The sequence below is a fragment of the Peromyscus leucopus genome, chromosome 1, assembly GCF_004664715.2.
Source record: "Peromyscus leucopus breed LL Stock chromosome 1, UCI_PerLeu_2.1, whole genome shotgun sequence".
NCBI lineage: Eukaryota > Metazoa > Chordata > Mammalia > Rodentia > Cricetidae > Peromyscus > Peromyscus leucopus.
The window spans coordinates 57,277,227-57,297,138 of record NC_051063.1 but is presented as its reverse complement, the minus strand read 5'-3'; the positions used below and the strand labels follow the sequence as shown (position 1 = coordinate 57,297,138).

At 49.3% G+C, this 19,912-nt stretch overlaps 1 protein-coding gene and 1 pseudogene across 1 annotated transcript; one reads left to right on the top strand and one right to left on the bottom strand.

Moving 5' to 3' along the window:
• Positions 1–257: 257 nt before the first annotated feature.
• On the bottom strand, positions 258–19,222 carry Bbs1 (Bardet-Biedl syndrome 1). Its single transcript, XM_028892822.2, has 17 exons — positions 19,125–19,222; positions 18,749–18,825; positions 18,610–18,644; positions 16,229–16,501; positions 15,647–15,693; positions 15,515–15,553; positions 15,345–15,417; positions 13,192–13,323; positions 11,949–12,055; positions 10,419–10,539; positions 10,119–10,277; positions 7,871–7,940; positions 7,118–7,276; positions 5,107–5,240; positions 3,573–3,707; positions 2,883–2,969; positions 258–2,633 (listed from the first exon to the last, which is right to left on the bottom strand). The coding sequence occupies exons 1-17, from the start codon at positions 19,169–19,171 to the stop codon at positions 2,547–2,549; spliced, it is 1,782 nt and encodes a 593-aa protein (XP_028748655.1). The 5' UTR covers positions 19,172–19,222; the 3' UTR covers positions 258–2,546.
• LOC114709199 lies at positions 17,476–17,588 on the top strand (annotated as a pseudogene).
• Positions 19,223–19,912: the final 690 nt, after the last annotated feature.

Here is a 19,912-nt window from a genome sequence, read left to right as displayed (position 1 = left end):
TAATCACTGCGCCCCCATCCAGCCCACTTCTGACTTTAGAGGGGATGGATTTATTAATTGAATAAATTCAGTATGAGTTTTTTAAATTAGATGTTATTAGGTTATACATACACAAATAAATGCAATGATCAAATACATCTTTGAAAGGATACCATGAGGACTGAACAGAGGAGCTGAGAACTAAGAAAAACAGCTTGAAACTTAAAAGCCCACAAAATACTCAGTCTCAGAAAAACAAGCAAACAATGACCATGGAAGAAGAGAGAAGAAAATCAGGATCATTTATCAGATGTTGGGCTTAACTGGAGCTCCAGAGAGAACAGTACAGCCCTGGGACGGAATGCTCATCTATCCCCACCTCACAAAGCAACAATCAGGACCAGTAGAAACAGCACAGAAACCAGAGGCTACGGGAGCTTTGTCTATAGGAAAACGATTTCCAGCTTTCATTTACCGCCCAAACTACTACATGTGTGAGCTGAATACAACAATGTCCAGACAAGCAACATTAGAATGGGTGTGAGCTGAATACAGCAATGTCCAGACAAGCAACATTAGAACGGTCTTAAAAAGAAGCTCCCATGGCTATGCTTTACCAAATGAGGGCAGAATAAGAAGGAAGACGGGGTCTAACCCTGGATAAGGGAAAAGGGAGTTCCTATAAGGGAACTCTCTTATAGGAGTCTACACAGAAGCAAGATATGAGGGAGGTGTCCTAAGAACTGAAGTTGGATGGAGAAAAAAAAAAAAAAGCAAGTACCAATTCCATGAAAGCATCTGAAAGCTCAAAAACCGTTAGTTAATTCTCAGCTTTGAATAGGTATGGAGAGAGTGCACATCAAATATTTTTGTTCTGATTTCACAGCTTGACTGGGGTGAAAGCGACTGGAATGTTACCTGACCAAACACACAATCTAGCCTTGTCATAACACAGCCTCACTCACATAATCCCCGTGACGAGGGGCCCATCACCGTCTTGAGCAGACCTTCCATCCCTGCCAAGCTCTGCAGGCTAGGCTGGGATTTCTGACAGCCAGTAACACTTCCTCCCCCCCTCATCTCTCCGTCTCCACTAGACCTCCTGCTCCTTCCGGCTGTGTCTCCACCGGCTGATGCAGCAAGGCACCCTTTGCCGTCCATGGTCCATGCTCAGGCAGTCTGTCTGTGAGGGGATGGGCTGTTTCTTTGGTCTAGGCCCATTGTCTCTTAGCCTGGCCCCCAATGTACTCTTTGGAAGGGTCAAGGTGGGCAGTGTTACCCTAGTACCCAAGTGGGCTCAGAAGCTGTTACTGGGCAGTGGCGGCCAGCTTGGAGCCATCGGTCTTTTGGGCAAAAGCTCGTTAGTATCACCTATTGGGCCAATTCTTCTTCCCGAGGAGCTGCCAAGCCCTGATGGTGTTGAGAGCTGAAAGCAGTTTGGAATTAATCCAGTCAAATTCTTTTTTGTTCTACTGGAGAGGAGGTGGAAACAGGAGGCAGGCCTGAGCTGTGTGCCACACACCAGGCTGAACCTGGTCAGACAGGAGAAAACGCTGGTTTCCATGGAGCAGGGCTCCTGGTTCTCCAGTGGTTCAGAATGGTCCCTGAGGAGGGCCAGGGCTGGCTGCCACTTGGGATCTACACACACATCTTCACGTCGTCTTCAGCCTCACTCATAGCACTCATGTGCACTTTTCAGTGACCTCATGCACACTCTGGCCACTGCCCAGAAAACATCCCACCCTCTAGACCATCTTGGGCCTGGGCCTAAGTGCATCCTGACAGGTACTCATAGGCATCTGCCTCTTGGACCACTTGCCAGGTCCCAGAAATACTCCTCCTGGTGCCACCGGCCCCGGCTCTGCAATCTAGCTTGCTGTTCCATTTCGGGAACAATGTCTCTGGACAATGTCTTCTGGTCAGCAGCAGCTGCTTTGGGGGAGCTCTGGCTGGGGCTGGGACCTGGAGCTCCTCGCATGGATCCCCTGTCCCCTGCACCACCTCCGCTGGCAATCTTTGTGGCTAGTCTAAGACTTGTGGGCAGAGCCGTGTCTCCGGGGCTGCAAGGTAGAAAGTGGAGGCCTCGTTCACCTGCGGAAGCTTAGCACGTGTGCCTGCAAGCTAAGCTGGCAGAAGCCGGTGCCCCTAAAACCTTCAAGGGCCGCAGGGGCTCGGTCTCGGCTGAAGTCCCAGGCCAAGCCCTTGAACAATCGTGGCCTTGACCTGAAACAGATGAGTGGGAGGAAGGAAGGTCTGGGCTTGAGCTCGCTTGATCACTTCAGATCTCTTCCTGGAACCTGGCAAGATTTCTTCAAAGAGCAGGGGAGGCTGGTAGGCAGCAAGAATTGTGGGACAGTGCTCAGGAGGAGTCTGAGGGAGGAGGAGCTGATTCTGAGCACTCCCTGTCTTGTGGCTCAGGCCCAGTGGCAAAGGTGGAGAGCAGGGACCGTTCCAGAGACAAACAGGAAGCTCACTGCATCGCTGTGTGGGGGCGCGGCCTGGGGACACTGGAAGTCGCTGGATCTGGCTGACTCCATTCCGTGGAGGCTTGAATGCTGGCCCAGGGCTCAGGCAGCTGCCAGCCCCTCACTCACAGGCATGTTGATGTGGGCACTCAACAGGGGCGCACTCTGGCCTTCCCGGAGCACCAGCACCTAGGGAGGGGAAGACGTGGCGAAGGGGCACACCTTACCTCTCCTCTTTGCTAACAGCAAATCTCCTGTCGGTGCTGGCTCAAATGACAGGCTACCGGCCTGTCTGTCAGAGGGACGGGAAGGCCGGGAGGCCTCTGCTGTGCTGACATACCCCACCGCGGCCCAGAGCCCCCGAGTCCTGTCCACCCGCATTCTACTGTCTTCCCCAGGGTCCCACTTGGTTCTCTGAAACACCAAAGGGCAACCTACCTTGATCATGTCTGAGATGCCCTTGCTACTGAGACTCTCCACAAAGGTCTCCAGTGGGTAGCTGAGTCCTGGCACCAGCAAAGGGACCTATGTTTGGGGGACAGAAATAAAGTGGCCTTCAAAGCCTTTTGTGCCTGTCTTCTCCACTGTATCTCAGGACCCCTCAGCCTGCACAGGGATGGCAAGTTAGATCCAGGGGGCATGGTGACGGGAGGGTAAATGCATGGCTGGGGCCCACGGGCGTCTGGTTAAACCTAGACCTCTTGACAGCTACCATGGCCAGGGTTCATTCCTCCCTACTCAAGAGTCTTGGCTTTTGCTTCTCCCAACTTGAGGACAGCTTGAGCCCTGGCGGAAACCCAGCCCTTTGCTTCTGTAATGACTGAGGCAGAGGGTGGCTCCTCACTCCAGCAGGAACAGCTGGGCAGCATGAGTTCTGAGCTCCCCACCCTCCCCAGCAGCACGGGAGGGGGGGGCAGAGGAAGAACTCACTCTGCTCTTTCCCAGCTCCTCTGTGTGGCTCCCTGGGGTCTCTCTGGCTGGGAAAAAGGCAGTGGAGGCAGGAGCTGAGTCTCGTCTCTGGCTTGTGTTGGTCTGCTGGTCACTCCCTTACCTCAACCTAACCGTCAGGGGCACCTCGTCAGCCCCAGCCCTGACTGTTGGAGCCATGTCAACGTGGAGAGCCGGTACCTTGAAGAAGGCCCGGGGCAGGGCGTAGAGTGCCTCGTTGTACAGGAAGCAGATCTGCAGCCCCAGGACTGGCCGAGCTGTTGAGGTATTCTGTAGGTGAAGTGTGAGCTTAAAGGTGGGGCCCAGGCCTTGAACCTGTGGAAAGAGTAGATGGAGAGGCCCTTAGGACCCACTGGCCTTGAACACTGAATACTACCACCTTGCCTGCTGCTTCCCATCAATGCCCTCAAGCCACCCTTTTCCAGCTTTGTGCATCTGCTTCTTTTTCTTTTCTTTCTTTTTATTTTTTGTCTTCTGAGACAGGGTTTCTCTATGTAGTTTTGGTGCCTGTCCTGGAGCTCACTCTGTAGACCAGGCTGGCCTCGAACTCACAGAGATCCGTCTGTCTCTGCCTCCTGAGTGCTGGGATTAAAGGCGTACGCCACTACCGCCTGGCTGTGCATCTGCTTCTTAAAGGGCACGGAAGCCCAAAGGTGTACAGGATGGCAAAGGCACAGATCAGGGAAGGTCTTGATGGAGGCTACTTAAGGAGTTGTAGGTAAGGTTGGCTTGGGGCTACGGCTGTGCTCATCACTGACCCCAGGGCCTGACAGCCTTCTCCTCTCATCCCCAGGGCTCAAGGATTTAAATGCCAGCCCACATCCCTTTCTAAGTGGCTCTGTAACCTTTTCTGTATCCAGCCTCTTTCTTTAGAAAAGAAACAAATGAAGGTGGGCATGGTGGCGCACACCTTTATTCCAGCACTCAGGAGGAGAGGCAGGCAGATCTCTGAGTTCAAGGCCAGCCTGGTCTACAGAGTGAGGTCCAGGACAGCCAGGGATACACAGAGAAACCCTGTCTGGGGAGGCGGGGAGGAAAAGAAAAGGGACAACTGGAACACGGCGGCTCTGACAACACGCTCAGGCTCACTGAACACCGGGGCTCCGTGGGCCTTGAGATTGCGTGTGTGTGTGTGTGTGTGTGTGTGTGTGTGTGTGTGTGTGTGCGCGCGCGCGTGTGCGTGTACAAGCTCAGGGCACGTAGGGTCAGGTCAAGGTCAACAGAAATCACTCTCTTCCTTGAACTGTGGCCAGGAGAATCCTTCCAGGTTCCTGGAAGAAATGTCCCACTGTCACTGCTATGTGATTACACCCCACTCCAGCCCGGGGTTTGTTTGAGGTACAGCATGGGACAGGGGAGCATGTCCCCTCTGGAGCCAGCACAGGCGGGACAGAACAGAAGACTGAGCAGCCCTCTTAGGAGGACAGGGCCTCAGTCTCTCCATCTGTGGGGAGGCGAGAAGGGAGGACAGGGCTAGGTGGCTTGGCACTGGCTCTGGGTGCTGACCTGTGCAGCGGGACCCACTCACCCCGCCCCTACTGTCCCCACCCCTGGGTGCTGACCTGTGCAGCGGGACCGCTCACCCCACCCCTACTGTCCCCACCCCTGGGTGCTGACCTGTGCAGCGGGACCGCTCACCCCACCCCTACTGTCCCCACCCCTGGGTGCTGAACTGTGCAGCGGGACCCTACTGTCCCCACCCCTGGGTGCTTACCACAGCATGCAGCTTGAGTGGCTCCCGAGCTGTGGTTGACATGGGGCTCAGGCTGGACTCCAGGGCCTGCACATAGGCTCTGGCAGCCCGCAGGCGCAGCAGGTAGAGGTCTGTCTGGAAGGTTCGATGCATGGCTGCAGAGGGAACATGAAGGCAATGGAGCAGTGGGAGGGGAGAGTACTCTTGTTCAGATCACGTGAGAGGAATGAGAAGGAAGACATGATAGGCAGGAGCAAGGCCTGCAGAAGCTGGGAATACAGGGATAAGGAGTGCCATACTGGATGCTCTGGACCATACCCTATTTCTTCCTTATCTCGGTCTCCACCCCTGGTACCTGCTGTCCAACCTTCAAGGCTGGTGTTCCCTGTTTCAAGGCTGGTCTTGACCTTGGTCTTCTCACCTACCATCTTGTTCTCTGGATAATATAGGGCCTGCTCTGACTCTGGCCACCCCAAGAACATCAGCTTCTAGCTCCTTAAGGATTTTAACCTGTTCCCATAGCCACATGCCAAGCTCCATATGTGTACACACTGTTGTGGGTGCCCAGGCCTGCCTCAGCTTTGAACTGCCTCATGGTCATCTCCATCTGAGGTCCCATCCACACCAAGTTCAACATAATGGAAACCAGCCTCACCCTGACTGGCTCACTGCACCCATCCCACCCACTGTACTGGTCCCCAAGCCCCCTTGGTTCATCCCTTACCCCTAACCTTTTACCAAGTGCAGACCACCCCTCTTCAAATCCACCTCTGGAGCCACAGCCCCCACTCTAATTGCTCTGGGGCTGTTTGTTTGTTTTTTTCCTGTTGTTTTTTGCTTTTTAGTCAGGGTCTCACTATGTAGCTGATCATGAACTTGATATCCCGCCTTCCACCTCCCAAGTGCTATAATTATAAGTGTGTACCACCACATCCATCATGAAGATAGTTTTATAATTTCCTTTACTAGACTTTGTACATTTTCTCAGTATAATTATTTCTAGGGATCTCTTTGCTATTGTGAATAGACCTTTTTCCTGTCATATTTGCCAGTCAGAGATTACTGGTACATATAAAAAGCATCCAAGTTTTTCAATTTTTATTCATTTATTTACTTTTGATGTGTATGAGTGTGCCTACATGTGGGTATGTGCATGTGGGTGCAGTGCCTGTAAAGGCCAGAAGAGGGCATCAGATCCACTGAAGAAGGCCTCAAGATAGTTGTAAGTGGCCAAGTGGGTGCTGGGAATCAAACCTGGGTCCTCTGGAAGTGCAGCCAGTGCTCTTAACTGCTGAGCCAGCTCTCCAGCCCAAGATTAAAAGACTTTGAGACTTTTATATCTGGTCACCTTATAGAACTTAACTCCCTACTGATTTTTTGACACTTTATACATTTACATATGTATTTAGTTGTATTTTGTTTGGTTTGGTTTGCTTGTCCTGGCTATCTTGGAACTCGCTTTGTAGACCAGGCTGGCCTTGAACTCACAGAGATCCGCCTGCCTCTGCCTCTCAAGTGCTGGGATTAAAGGTGTGTGCCACCACCACCTGGCTGTTTGGTTTGTTTTTGAGACAAGGTCTCACTATGTAACTCTCCCTGACCTTAGACTCATTGACTGCCTCTGCCTCCCAAGTGCTGGGATTAAAAGTGTGTGCTATCATCATGCCCAGCAATATTTTTCACTCCTTTGTTTGTGCTCCAGCAGCCCTTGGAAGAACGCATCTGGCACCCAACATGAAGTTAGCCGGACTGAGCTGCCTGGTGTCATCACAGGTAACGAATGAATAGGTGAACAGGAAAACGTAACAACAGGAAGAACATGGTGAGTTCTCCTTCTCTCTTGAGAATTCCCGCATCTGGAAGTAACTGCTGCCTCTGAACGCCAAGGGTCCCGACTCGCACTACCCACAGCCTCTGCCGTGAGGATCAGTTTGTTACCTGACGGCTATACCTCTGACCTTCCCTGTTGGCTGAGGTCTCCCCATGCTCAAGGCCCCCAGCGGGAGTCTCTGTGTTCTTCCGGGAGTCTCACCCGTGCCAGCTTCCCGCTCTCGCAGGGTCTGGTCCACGTACAGCCGGGTCTTCCGGGGCACGCTGAGTTTTGTGGTCTGTGCTAGTGGTGGGCCCATCTCTCCAGTCCCTTCCACAAACACTGCCGTGCGCTTCAGGATCTTGATGACAAGGCCACCACCTGAGAAGTGGGCAAGAGAAACATGGCCGTTCCCGTCCTACCCCACATTCCCATTCTTCTCGAAACAATTACATCCATGTTCATACATGTCTGTCTTTCTTACGAGATTCACTTTCTAGAAGGAATGAAATATCTCAAGTCTGTCTTTTTTCTCCTGAGGAAGGGACCCAGGTAGCTCAGGAGAGCCTTGAACTTCCCTCTGTGTTAAAACATGACCTTGACCACCTGGTCCACCTGGTCCACCTGCCTCCACCTCCCCAGGGGCTGCTATTACAGCTGTGTGACAGCACACATGGCTTCCCGTACTCTCCTACCACCAATTCATGCATTCCTTTAGTAGCTGTTTACGAAGCACTGGGATGTTCTTGGCACTATGGTGGATGCTGAGGGTACTGGGTAAACTGGAGAGGCGCCGGCCTGACCAGGATTAGCTCCTAGGCAGAAAAAGCCAACTGCTGATAAGCTGATCCAACCTTACACAGAACATGTGCGCAGGCCTGGCTTTCCACCTGTTTCTATCCACAGGCCTCCTCCTTTCCTCCGGGATCTCATCTCTTCACCCCAGGCCCACCCCGTCCTTCCCAGAGTTCTCACCTCGAGTAGTCATGATGAGGGTGTTGTCCTCTCGCCCGTATCGGCCAAAGCAAAGGCTGGTTACTGCATCCTATGTGGAGAAACCAGATTTTACCCGGGAAAACAGCTCGAGGAGAGCAAGATGGCCGGAGGGGGGATCAAAGAAAAAGTGGGTGAGATGTGAAGAGAAGCTGTGGTAATGCTGCCTTGGAAATACCTCTTGGATTATCCTCTCCCTTCCAACCTCACCGGCCCTGCTAAGCTCCACATGAAACACCCCCAGCCCTCTTTTGGAGTGGCCTTCTAATCAATCTCTTGGGCTACCTAGTCTGTGTCTGCATTGTGTCCTTGGTTGTCTCTACTGCCTTTCAAAACCACAACCCTCCAATGGCTTTTGCTCTTCTTGGCAGGATATTTAAGATCTTCCACATCAGACTCCACAATCTACCTCCCCAGTTTTCTCCTCTGTGTTCTCCTAACCCCTACCCTCCCAGTACATCAGGCCCAAGCACTGCCTTCAGATTTTACGTCATGCTCATAAAACCACACGGAGCTGGTGAGATGGGTCGGAGGGTAAGAGCACTTACTGTGCAGGTCTAACAACCTGCGTTCAATCCCAGAACCCATGGGGGAAGGAGGGCTCATCCCTGAAACTTGTCCTCTCATCCCAACATGCTCACCCTGGCACATGCACACATGGAATGTGAGTGTGTGTGTGTGTGTGTGTGTGTGTGTGTGTGTGTGTGTGTGTGTGTGTAAAAAGAGCCCTGGAACTGGAACTGGAGAGATGGCTCAGCAGTTAAAGGCACTGGCTGCTTTACCAGAGGACCCAGGTTTGATCCCCAGCATCCACATGGTGGCCTGTAACTCCAGATTCAAGGGATCCTATGTCCTCTTCTGGCCTCCATGGGAACTATGCACTCATGGTGCACAGACATGCATGCAGGCAAACAGCCATATACACGAAATTATTTTAATAAAAAAAAATTCTAACTGGTTATCCAATATCAAGTAGTCAGCTCTGAACTCATATACATACTAAAATGAACTGATCAGATTATAAGTGTGTGTGTAAAATAATAACAACTAAAGAAAGAGAGGCCAAGCTGGGTGGCGGTGGTGTATGCCTTTAATCTCAGCACTGGGGAGGCAGAGCCAGGCAGATCTCTGTGAGTTTGAGGCCAGCCTGGTCTACAGAGCGAGATCCAGGACAGGCACCAAAACTAAACAGAGAAACCCTGTCTTGAAAAAAAAAAATAAAAATAAAAAAAAAGAGAGGCCACAATTTTTTTTTTGTTTGTTTTTGAGACAGGGTTTCTCTGAGTAGTTTTGGTGCCTGTCCTGGATCTCAATCTATAAACCAGGCTGGCCTCAAACTCACAGAGATTCGCCTGCCTCTGCTTCCCAAGTGCTGGGATTAAAGACGTGCACCACCACCACCACCACCACCACCACCACCACCACCACCACACACCACCACCACTGCCGGGCCTAAAAGAGGTCACAATTTTGAGAGGGAGCAAGGAGGATGGGTACATTAGAAGAGTTTAAGGGAGGAAAGGAAAAATGATATAATTATATTTTAATAATAATAATAATAAAGAGCAGGGCATAGTGGCACAGCCTTTTAATCCCAGCCCTCAGGAGGCAAAGGCAGGCAGAACTCTGTGAGTTAGAGGCCAACTTGGTCCACATAGTGAGTTCCAGGCCAGTCAGATCCTGTCTAAATAAAAAAAGGACTTTTATGCCCCTCAGCCTTTGTCCATGCTGTTCCTGGTCTAGAATGCTCCTCTGACATTCAGCCACTTGGCAAACTGATTTGCCACCTCTCCTGTGGCAACTGTACACAGCATGATGGGTTCAACCATTATTTCTGAGACTTGTCCCTAGGGGGTCAGGAAAGGCAGTGAAGAAGCAGGGCCAGGTGGATGCGGGAGGGGCTGACGAGGCCCCACCCAAGCGAAGGAGCTGTTGGCAGTCCATGGCTGCTGGAGGTAGGGAGTCATTTTTCTTCAGGGGTGTAGCCACCTGTAAGTTGGTCATGGGTCAGTAAATACACACACTCCATACACATGCCAACAGGCCTGAGTAAACTAAGTAGGTTAAAAAAAAAAAGACATGAAAGTTGGGGAAAAGCGTATCAGGGAGTGGGGAGTTAGAAGGGGAATGTGGGTGAATGAGATAGATCAATTCATACATAAATAAGAATTATGAAGGGAAAAGAGGGCTGGGTAAGAAGAGCCAGCAGCAACGCTGGAGGAGTGCTCACGGGGGCATGGATGATGTTAAGCAGGGCCTTGTCACGGTAAATGCGGACTTCCCCATTGGCCAGGGCGGCCATGACAGCTTGCAGGCCCCGGGAACGCTGCTCCAGGAGGTTCATGGTCAGGATGGCTGCAGGCATCTGCACTGTCCACAGCTTCTTACCCTAGCAAGGAACAGCCAGTGTGTCTGCAGGGAGTTCAGGGCTTCAGGTGGAAAGAAAGGGCAGCCGGAGCAGAAGGGAAGGGAGGGCTCTGGGCTCACAGGCAGATGGTGTGGAGGGGTGGGGGCTTGCCAGAGACCACACCTTGTGGGTGAAGCCATGCAGAGTCTCCTGGGTGCTGCCCACCACCAGGGTCTTGTGTACCCGGACCAGCCCCACAGGCTGGGCACTCAACTCGATGCAATACTTGGGGTGTTTGGAGTCTCTGTGGAATAAACACACAATCTCTGCCCAGAGGAACCTTGCCTCTGGCTCCCTGGCTGACCCATCCCTTCTAAGCACTCCCAGATTAGCCTGAAAGCACCCCTGGTCCTGAGCAGATGATGGGATTATTTCTACTACCACTTTGTAGATGTGTGACCTTGGATAATGCCAGGTGAGGTTTCCGACTCTGCCCTCCTGCCCTCCACAACGGTGACAGGTCTAACAGCCTGGGATTTCAGAGTTGAGAACACATTTTCCTTAGAGCAGTCTAGCCAATGCTATTAGACCTGGGAAGTTTACTGGTTTATCAGAAAAGGATCTTTAGTTTTCCAAGTCTCTCCATTTTAGTTTTTCCTTTTCCCGAAGAAACTGTTAATTCTTGATTAAAATCCTAATCATTTCTTTCACTTCCTACTGGTCACAGCTTTAAGTCTATACCATTTGACTAAACTCTGCCGCCTCCAGCAAAACATCAGAATTATCTAAGTAGACACACAAAGTTCATCTACTTTGTTTGAACGTGGAAGGCCACTGTAGCAGCATTAATAATGAAAAACACGTGGCCACCAGGTGGCTAAGGTAAATACATATACATAGGTATTTACATATGTAAGTTCCTTTTCCAGAAATTACCCCAGGCTCCGACCCACTTTTCTTCAGGCCATCTAATGACTGTGGGTCTCCACTGGCTTCTGGGCTCTGCTCCAAGGCCGGTGCAGATTCCTGGGCTCTAGGAATTCTCCTTTCTTAGCCTTCCAAATGTTGGGACTACAGGTGCACGGCCCTTCAAGTCGCCACCGCAGACGATGTTTCTTCCCACCAAGTCTCCACTGCGCCTCTGTAAGCACCCATCTAACTTGCAATAGCTGTAATGCCTGTCTTCCCCAGGAAGGCAGGAACTGTGTTTACAGCATTCCATCACACTCTGTATACTGCTAAATGCACAGTAGATCCTCAATAAATGTCTTAGATTAAAAGACTGTCTGGAGCTGGGCAGTGGTGGCGCACGCCTTTAATCTCAGCACTTGGGAGGCAGAGAGGTGGATCTCTGTGAGTTCAAGGCCAGCCTGGGCTACAGAATGAATTCTAGGAAAGGGTCCAAAATTATATGGAAAAACCCTATCTTGAAAAAACAAAAACAAAACACACACACACACACAAAAACCCCACCAATATAACAAATACAAGGGATTATACCTGTTTCCTCCACCTCTGATTGTACTGTTGTGTATTACAACCACTGTGCCAGGCTCTCACTTTGCCAGCCTCCTCCTCCCCTCTACTCTCACCAGTTCAACCTCCTTTACGAATTCTTCTATCTTTTCAATCCCAAAGTCCCGCCCCCAAACCCCCTGATCATCTTGTAAGCCTCTGAAATCACCAGGTCTCCGAGGCCACAACTGTGGCTACCTTCTGAGGATATAGATGCTCCCATTTCTGCAGGCAGCAGTCAGCCGGAACTCCACATCAAACTGGCCAGAAACCTCCAGGAAGACAGGGACACTGGGCAGGCTCATCTGCAGAGAAAAGGCTCCAAACATACTGACCATAGCTGGGAGAAACTGTTAATTCTTGATTGAAATCCTAATGGCTTCATTCACTTCCTACTGGTCACAGCTTTAAGTCTATACCATTTGGCCAAACTCTGCCGCCTCCAGCAAAGCATCAGAATTATCTAAGTAGACACACAAAGTTCATCTACTTTGTTTGAACGTGGAAGACCACTGTAGCAGCATTAATAATAATGAAAAACTTTTAAGTGGACAACATGTTGCTAAGTACATACATCTATATACGTATTCACATGTGTATCTACATAGAGAATGGCTATGTGGGGCCTTTAAAAGGGCTGATATGAAGCTGGGAGTGGTGATATACACCGTAATACCAACACTTGGGAGATGGAGGCAGGAGGATCACTAGCTTAAGGCTATCCTGGACTACACTGAAAAACAAAAACAAAAACAAAAGAAGCCAAGAATAAGACAAAAAGATTGATGTGGTTTTGTAAACACAGGAAGACACTGACATCACATGGTAATGTGAAAAAAATGGTTGGGTTCTGCACACGAGCCTGTTTATCCCTGTACTTACTGCTTATACCTAACATCCCCTTAACAAAACCCGTGAGGAGTTTCAACTGAGGAACTACCTATATCAGGTTGGCCTGTGGGCAACTGTCTTGATTGTTAATGGAGGTGGCAAGGCACACCTTGAATTCATTGGTCAGGCTCTGAACTGTCTGAGTGAAGAAAGCCAGCTGAAGATTAAGCACAAGCAAGCAGACTCCATGGGTGTATTCCTTTGTCTCTGCCCTAGACTGTGGATGTGAAGTGGCCAGCTGCTCGAGTTCCCTGAAGTGATAAACTGTACCCTGGAGTTGTAATTCAATCAAACCCTTTCTTCCCCAAGTTGCTCCTGATCAGGGTATTTTACCACAGCAGCAATCATGAAACTCTGTATAAAATTAGAACGTTTGCATCAAGCTAGATAACCATGCCACACGTGAGAACATCTAGAAGGATCTACGCTAAAGCTTTCGTACTAGACCTAGTAGTAGTAGTGAGCTCTCGCTTTCCTTCAGTGGATGGATACCACCTGTGACTGAGAGAACAAGGAGGACGATGCAGCCTGACCTTGACCTGACACTGACCTTGGTCAAAATGGTGAAGGCCTCAGGGTCAAGCACTAGGAGCTCCTTGTTCTCAGTGCCCAGCACCAGACAGGACACTGCATCCTCATCTGCAAGGTTCTTCTTCAGGGTGGTCATGGTGGTGATGACTGTCTGCAGAAGAACTCCACCGTGGCCCCAGAGCAGAGGAGGGAAGGAAGAGGGAAAAGAGGAGCGAGCATGAGGCGTGTCTGAATGTTAATGGCAAAAGTGTTTTTGAAACAGACCTAAATTCTCTTTTTCTTTTTGTTTTTAAAGATTTATTTATTTATTATGTACACAGAAGAGGGCACCAGATCTCATTACAGATGGTTGTGAGCCACCATGTGGGTGCTGGGAATTGAACTCAGGACCTCTGGAAGAGCAGTTGGTACTCCTAACCTCTGAGCCATCTCTCCAGCCCCTCTTTTTGTTTTTTTGAGACAAGGTTTATCTCTGTAGCTTTGGAGCCTGTCCTTGATCTTGCTCTGTAGACAAGTCTGGCCTCGAACTCACAGAGATCCGCCTCCTGAGTGCTGGGATTAAAAGCATGCACCACCACCACCCAGCCAAACCTAAATTCTTAACAATGAGTATTGTCACCGGGCAGTGAGATCCAGAATAGGCACCAAACGACATAGAGAAACCCTGTCTCGAAAAACAAAACAAACAAACAAACAAACAAATAAAACAATAAGGATTGTCTAGACCACTTATGAGCTATTCATATAGTCAAAACCAACATGGCCACACACTTAAGAGCTGAGTATGTGGCTCACACCTGTAATCCCAGCACTGGTGAAGCAGAGGCAGGAGGATTGCTGCATATTCAAGGTGAGCTTGGCTTACAAATCTAGTTCCCAAGTTCCAGGCCAGTCAGAACCACCTAGCAAGACTTTGTCTCAAAAACTAAACAAAACAAAACTCATTAAACAACAACAAAAACATGTTTTGAAAGAAGATCCAAGCTGGCAGTGGTGGCAAATGCCTTCAATCCCAGCACTCAGGAGGCCGAGGCCAAGGCAGTCAGATCTCTGTAAGTTTGAGGCCAGCCTGGTCTACAGAGTGAGTTCCAGGACACCTAGGGCCACACAGAGAAACCCTGTAACCAAAAATACAAAAACAAAAAACAAAAACAAAAAAAGCAACCAAACCAAACAAATGAAAGAAATCACAAATAACCAAACTATTAATGTTAAGAGTTCTCAAAGGCTATTTAAGGCTCAAAATATGGTGTTTTCAAAATGTTCCTCGAGAGAAGCAGCATAAAAAAACAATCTGTGAAGGAAATGTACAGAAATGCTAAGAAATGGGTGTCCCTAGGTAGTGGAATCATCTTTATATCTCTCTTTACTTTCTCAATATTCTGCAATAAGAATTATTATCTTTACCCTTAATAAGTTTGGGGCTGGAGAGATGGCTCAGAGGTTAAGAGCACTGGCTGCTCTTCCAGAGGTCCTGAGTTCAATTCCCAGCACCCACATGGTGGCTCACAACCATCTGTAATGAGATCTGGTGCCCTCTACTGGCCAGAAGGAATACATGCAAGCAGGACACTATATACATAATAAATAAATCTTAAAAAAAAAAAAAAAGAAGTTTGATAATTACTATCACATCACAGCTGTTCACAGCTATCCCTGCTAACTGCAAATATAGAGGACACACTGCTTTGAGACCCTAGACATGATATATGGCTGGAAGGAAAACTGCAGAGTGCCACTGGCCAGGTTCAGCGTTAGAATTAACTGCTGATGTTGCATGGTCTCTCTCTCTTTGTGTGAGTGTTTGGAGGTGGGGATATTGTTCTGTTGGTAAAATGCTTGCCTGGCAAGTAGGAGCTAAATTTGATCCCCAGAAGCGATGCAAGAGATGCCAAGCATAGTGACATGTCCCTGTAATACCAGCACCGGGGAGGCTGAGACAGCTGCGTCCTTGGGGCTTCCTGGCCAGTGTAGCCTAATTGGTGAGCTCTATCTATCAAGAGTGACTTTACATCAAAGGAGTTGGATGGCATTTCTGAGGATATCACCTGAAGTCATCCTCTGGCCTCCACACCCATGCATGCACACATATACACCTGCCCACACATGAGCATACACAATTTAAAAAATGTATGCACCTTTATAGGGCAATAAAAAGAGAAGGGGCGTTACCTGCCGCTTGATAACCTTGGACTTGTGCTGGTTCACAAACGCCTCCATCTCACTCAGCTCCAGCTGTAGAAACCTGCACACACACAGAATTAGCACCTGCATGCCATGCTGGCTGCCCCTGGGGCCAGTCCACAGATGCCCGCTCTGCCCTGCCTCCACAGGACGCCTACCTGAGTGACTGGACAGACAAAGGCACCTCTGCCTTTTCCCTGCAACGAGAGTAGCCAAAATGGCGGCTTTAGTGAGGGGTCACAGGAAAGTTTTGGGATGAAGCCATGGAGAGTGGGGAAGTAGACCCTCACCGGATGCCCTCCAGCATCTCCTTCAGGGTTAAGGGGTCGATCCGGTCCTGTGTCAGCATGGAAAGAAGGGAAATCCTGTGAGCTCAAGCAGCCATGTCCTCAACCGTCTTACTACGTCTACATCTGGAGACAAGGGGCAGGTCTTCTTCCTCTGTGCTTTTTCCCAACTGCCTGACATGAACCCCAAGTCCAAGACCTGGATTGGAATTCAGTCTCAGGACCATGTTCACGCCCATCATCCTCTTTACTGTTGCTCTCCCAGGGATCCCTACTCTCCAGGGTCATCCCCCTCCCACTCACTCCAGAGTGAGTCTCTCCCTTCTTTGGTTTCCCTTCCCCCACAGGTAGGAAGGGATGTGGCTAGTGCAGAGCGACTCTCTGGTTTCTGCTCTCCAAAGGGCCTGGTTCACTGCCTCCCTGGAAGCTATTTCTCGGGGCCGAGCACAGCATCTCACTGCTGATGCCAGAGGTGGGCCACGGCCTGTCTCCCACTGTCAGCCACTTGTGAGCCCGCTCTTCTGAGTCTGGTCCTCCCCATCCAGCAGTTGCTATCTTTGCGATCTTGTGGCCCAGGTCACTCACCTCTTTGGCTTGGTTCCAAAGATCTTGTTCCAAAGGGTTTGGAGGTAACTGGGGCAGGCTGAACTTGAAGTAGGGTCTGAGATTCTTATACACATAGACACACGGTCCTGAAGCCAGCGCGAGGGCCGGCGTCCTGGGCTCATGTTGCTCCATGAGGAAGGTGGCAGCCGAGGCCGGCAGGGCAGGCAGCGGGCTTTCCGTCAGCACCGCTGGTCCTTTGAGCACCTTCAGACGGGGCTGCTGCCCACCTGGGCCAAGGTCTCCCACCACCAGCTGCAGGGAGAGGAGGCCATTCAGCATCATGGTCATTTCTTCAATGACCTTCTTAGGCTGAGCCTTTCTGTTGGTGTTTACTAATCCATCCTCACATGCACAAAAGTTTTGCTGTGGGCTTGGAAGAAGTATCCCCTTAGGAAAGCTAATGAGCCGTTCTGAACTCAGGTTTCTCGCTTGCAAAATGGGAATGCTACCCTATGACACCTGGAGAAGATCAAATGGGATCCTGAATTATAGAGGCTGGTGACTGCTCAGGGTGGCAGATGAGGGGTTTCTCCATCATTCATTCCTTTTCTTTTACTGTGATGGTAGGGACTGAACCCAGGACTTTGAACACTGTTGTAATAGTCTCTGTTAGGAGGCTAAATAGATTTATGCTATATTTGTATTGAAATCAAGATTTTTGTTTGTTTTGCTTTGTTTTTGAGATAGGGTTTCTTTGTGTAGCACTGGCTGTCCTAGAACTCACTCTGTACACCAGGCTGGCCTCAAACTCAGAGATCAGCCTGCCTCTGCCTCCCGAGTGCTGGGATTAAAGGCGTGTGACACCACAGCCTGGCTGAAATCAAGTTTTTGCTAAGGAAAATTTCTAATTATAAGGAAAAGTAGAGAGAAAAATACTCTGGACCCCTATAAAAGCACTATCAGCTTCTACAATCACCAGCCTCTTGATAATCTATGCTCTCTTGAGAAACAGAAAAACCTCACTTCCCTGAGTTTTGTCTCCCTTCATATTCTAAATTACATATATTTATATGTGTGTGGGCACATCCATACCACAACATATATGTAGAAATCAGAGGATCAGAGTTGGTTCTCTCCTTCTACCCCATGCATCCAAGGACTGAGTTCAGTTCATCAGGCTTAGCCGTGAGCATCTTTATCCAATACTTTAATGCCTGTTCCCAGTTGTCAAGGTATTTTCCCTTGCACCAAAGAATCATGTCACAGTATCTGAACTCTGAGGCTGTATGCTCACTTTGGCAGCACATATACTAAAACTTGGATGATATAGAGAAGATTATTAGCATAGTCTCTACTCAAAGATGACACACAGAAATTGGGCACGGTGGTGCATGTCTTTAATCCCAGCACTTGGGAGGCAGATGATCTCTGTGAGTTGGAGGCCAGCCTGGAACCTCGTCTACAAAGAGAGTGCCAAGACAGCCAAGACTACTACACTGAGAGACTTATCTTAAAACAAAACAACAATGACAAAAAACCAAACCAGTTTTGTGAATCATTTCTCATTTTTAAGCCCCTTTTCTTTGTACGATAAACTAAAAAATTAAGCAATAACACTTAGACAAAAAGAATTGGGGCCTGTAGTGGGCAAAAGTGCTAGCCACCAACCCCGATGACCTGAGTTCAATCACTGGAACCTACATGGGAGAGAGCGGACTCTCAAAAGCTGCCACCTGACCGCCACACTTCATGTCCCCACTCACACCCTAAATAAATAAACAAAAATCTCAAAATTAACTTTGCTGCTAATTTTGTTTTGGGATGGGGATGGGTTTTTTTGTTTGTTTGTTTGTTTGTTTGTTTGTTTTTGAGGCAGGGTCTGTCTCACTATGTCATTCTGCTGGTCTCAAACTTGTCGGGCCAGCCCCAAACTCAGAGATCCACCTGTCTCTTTTGCACAAATGCTGTTATTAACAGCATGCATGCATCACCACTCCTGGTCCCCAAATTAATTCTTAGAGACTTAATGTCTTGGCATTATGAGTCTACATTTTGCTTTCTGTTTTATTTCTACAAATCGTGTTATAAAATTAATATTCACTTTCTAAATTAAAAAGAAATATAGGAGTTGGAGAGATGTCTCTGCAGTTAAGAAGTCTAGCTGCCCTGGATCCCAGCACCCAACATGGTAAGCTCACAACTGTCTGTAATTCCAGTTCTAAGGGATCTGACGCCCTCACACACACATACATGCACGAAAAACACCAATGCACATAAAATAATAATAAATACATAATTAAAAGAAAGAAAGAAGTTCCAACTAAATGTGTCTTTTCAGTACTAGTGGGCTCCAGAGTATGTTGAGCCTCCTCGCGACTCTCACTTCTGAATTTCCCCCACTCAACTTGCTGACCGCTTACCTTGTACTCCCCATCGCCATGCAAATCTGCCAGGGCTGGAAAACACAAGACGGTCGTAAATGAGAGTCCCAAAGGTTTCACCGCTACCTAATCTTGCCATCCTCCTAGAATCCGGGCGTTCCTAGGTCTGGAGACTCACCCAGGCAGGAGGAGAAAGTGTGGATGTTGGCCATAGGGTCGTAGTGAGCGTCCAGCCATTTCGAATTGGCTTCGTTGCTGCGAGGGAAAGGAGAGGATAGTTGGAAAGTGAGTCCCACAGGAAAGGAAGCAAGTTCTGAGTAAAACGATGCCTAAGACTGAGAGCACGGAGAAAGGCGAATCTGGGATCAACTGCCGCCCGGAGTGATCTGCCAATCACATACACAGGCACTCTTGGCCTTCGGCTTCAGTTACTGATTTATAAAGGGCCTTTCCAGAACTTCCAGTGCTGCCCGAAAGCAAGAGTCCAGGACCCAGCACCAAGGCACCGTCTACTCATCTGAGGAAAAGGAAGCCGTGAGCACCCGGGACTTTACCTCTCAGCTCTCCCGCTGTCGGAATCCGATGAGGACGTAGCAGCCATCTTTCCTGGCGTCGCCTTGGCAACCACCTCCGCCGCAGCGCAACGCCCAATAGTACCCGGACACCCGAAAGAACAGAAACAAACGTTCCGGAATGAAATTGTCCCGGCTGGAACCAAACAAGAAAAGCGCCGGTTTCCTTGCCCGCGTTTTCCCTTGCAGCATTATTTTGATTTATGGTTTCTGCATCAATAACAGGGTCCTTGGCTTCGAGGCCTGGGGAGGAGCCCTTGTTGGGGGCTAAGACCTCCAAAATGAACTGCCTCAATTTTTTTTTTTAACTGCCTCAATTTTTATGGCTAACCCAGTTGAAAAGGGTCATGTCCTTTCTGATTGTCATACTGTAGAGGTCCAGGCTCCGAGGATTAAAGGGAGGGGTCTCAAGTTGATGCGTGTTCTAGTTCTTAAATTCCGGGAATATTTTAAAGTACAACAATGCTTGCTGCTCTTGCAGAGGAACCCAGTTCGCTTCTCAGCAACCACCTGACAGCTCACAATTCTGCAAGCATAGTTCTAGGGGATCTGATGCCGTCTTCCAGCTTCTGCTGGTACCAACTCACAGTGAGAAAATGCACACATGGAAATAAATCTTAAAAAAATATGTCACAAAGGAGAGCTGCTGCACTCACACTGTGCCCTTCTGCTTTCCTGTAGATAGGATATCAAAATCCTATTGTGGACTGCAAGCCAAAAGCGAGGTGCTGTGCCCTCCCCAGGCTCTGAACCCAGACAGGAAGAATCAC

What these genes read in the sequence shown, in the direction of transcription:
- Bbs1 (XM_028892822.2), bottom strand. Translation starts at nt 19,171, where the DNA reads ATGGCTGCTACGTCCTCATCGGATTCCGACAGCGGGAGAGCTGAGAG. An exon ending in GACAGCGGGAGAGCTGAGAG is followed by an intron (nt 18,826 to 19,124) that starts GTAAAGTCCCGG and finishes TTTCCCTCGCAG; the next exon opens with CAACGAAGCCAATTCGAAAT. An exon ending in TTGTCTGTCCAGTCACTCAG is followed by an intron (nt 15,418 to 15,514) that starts GTAGGCGTCCTG and finishes GTGTGTGTGCAG; the next exon opens with GTTTCTACAGCTGGAGCTGA.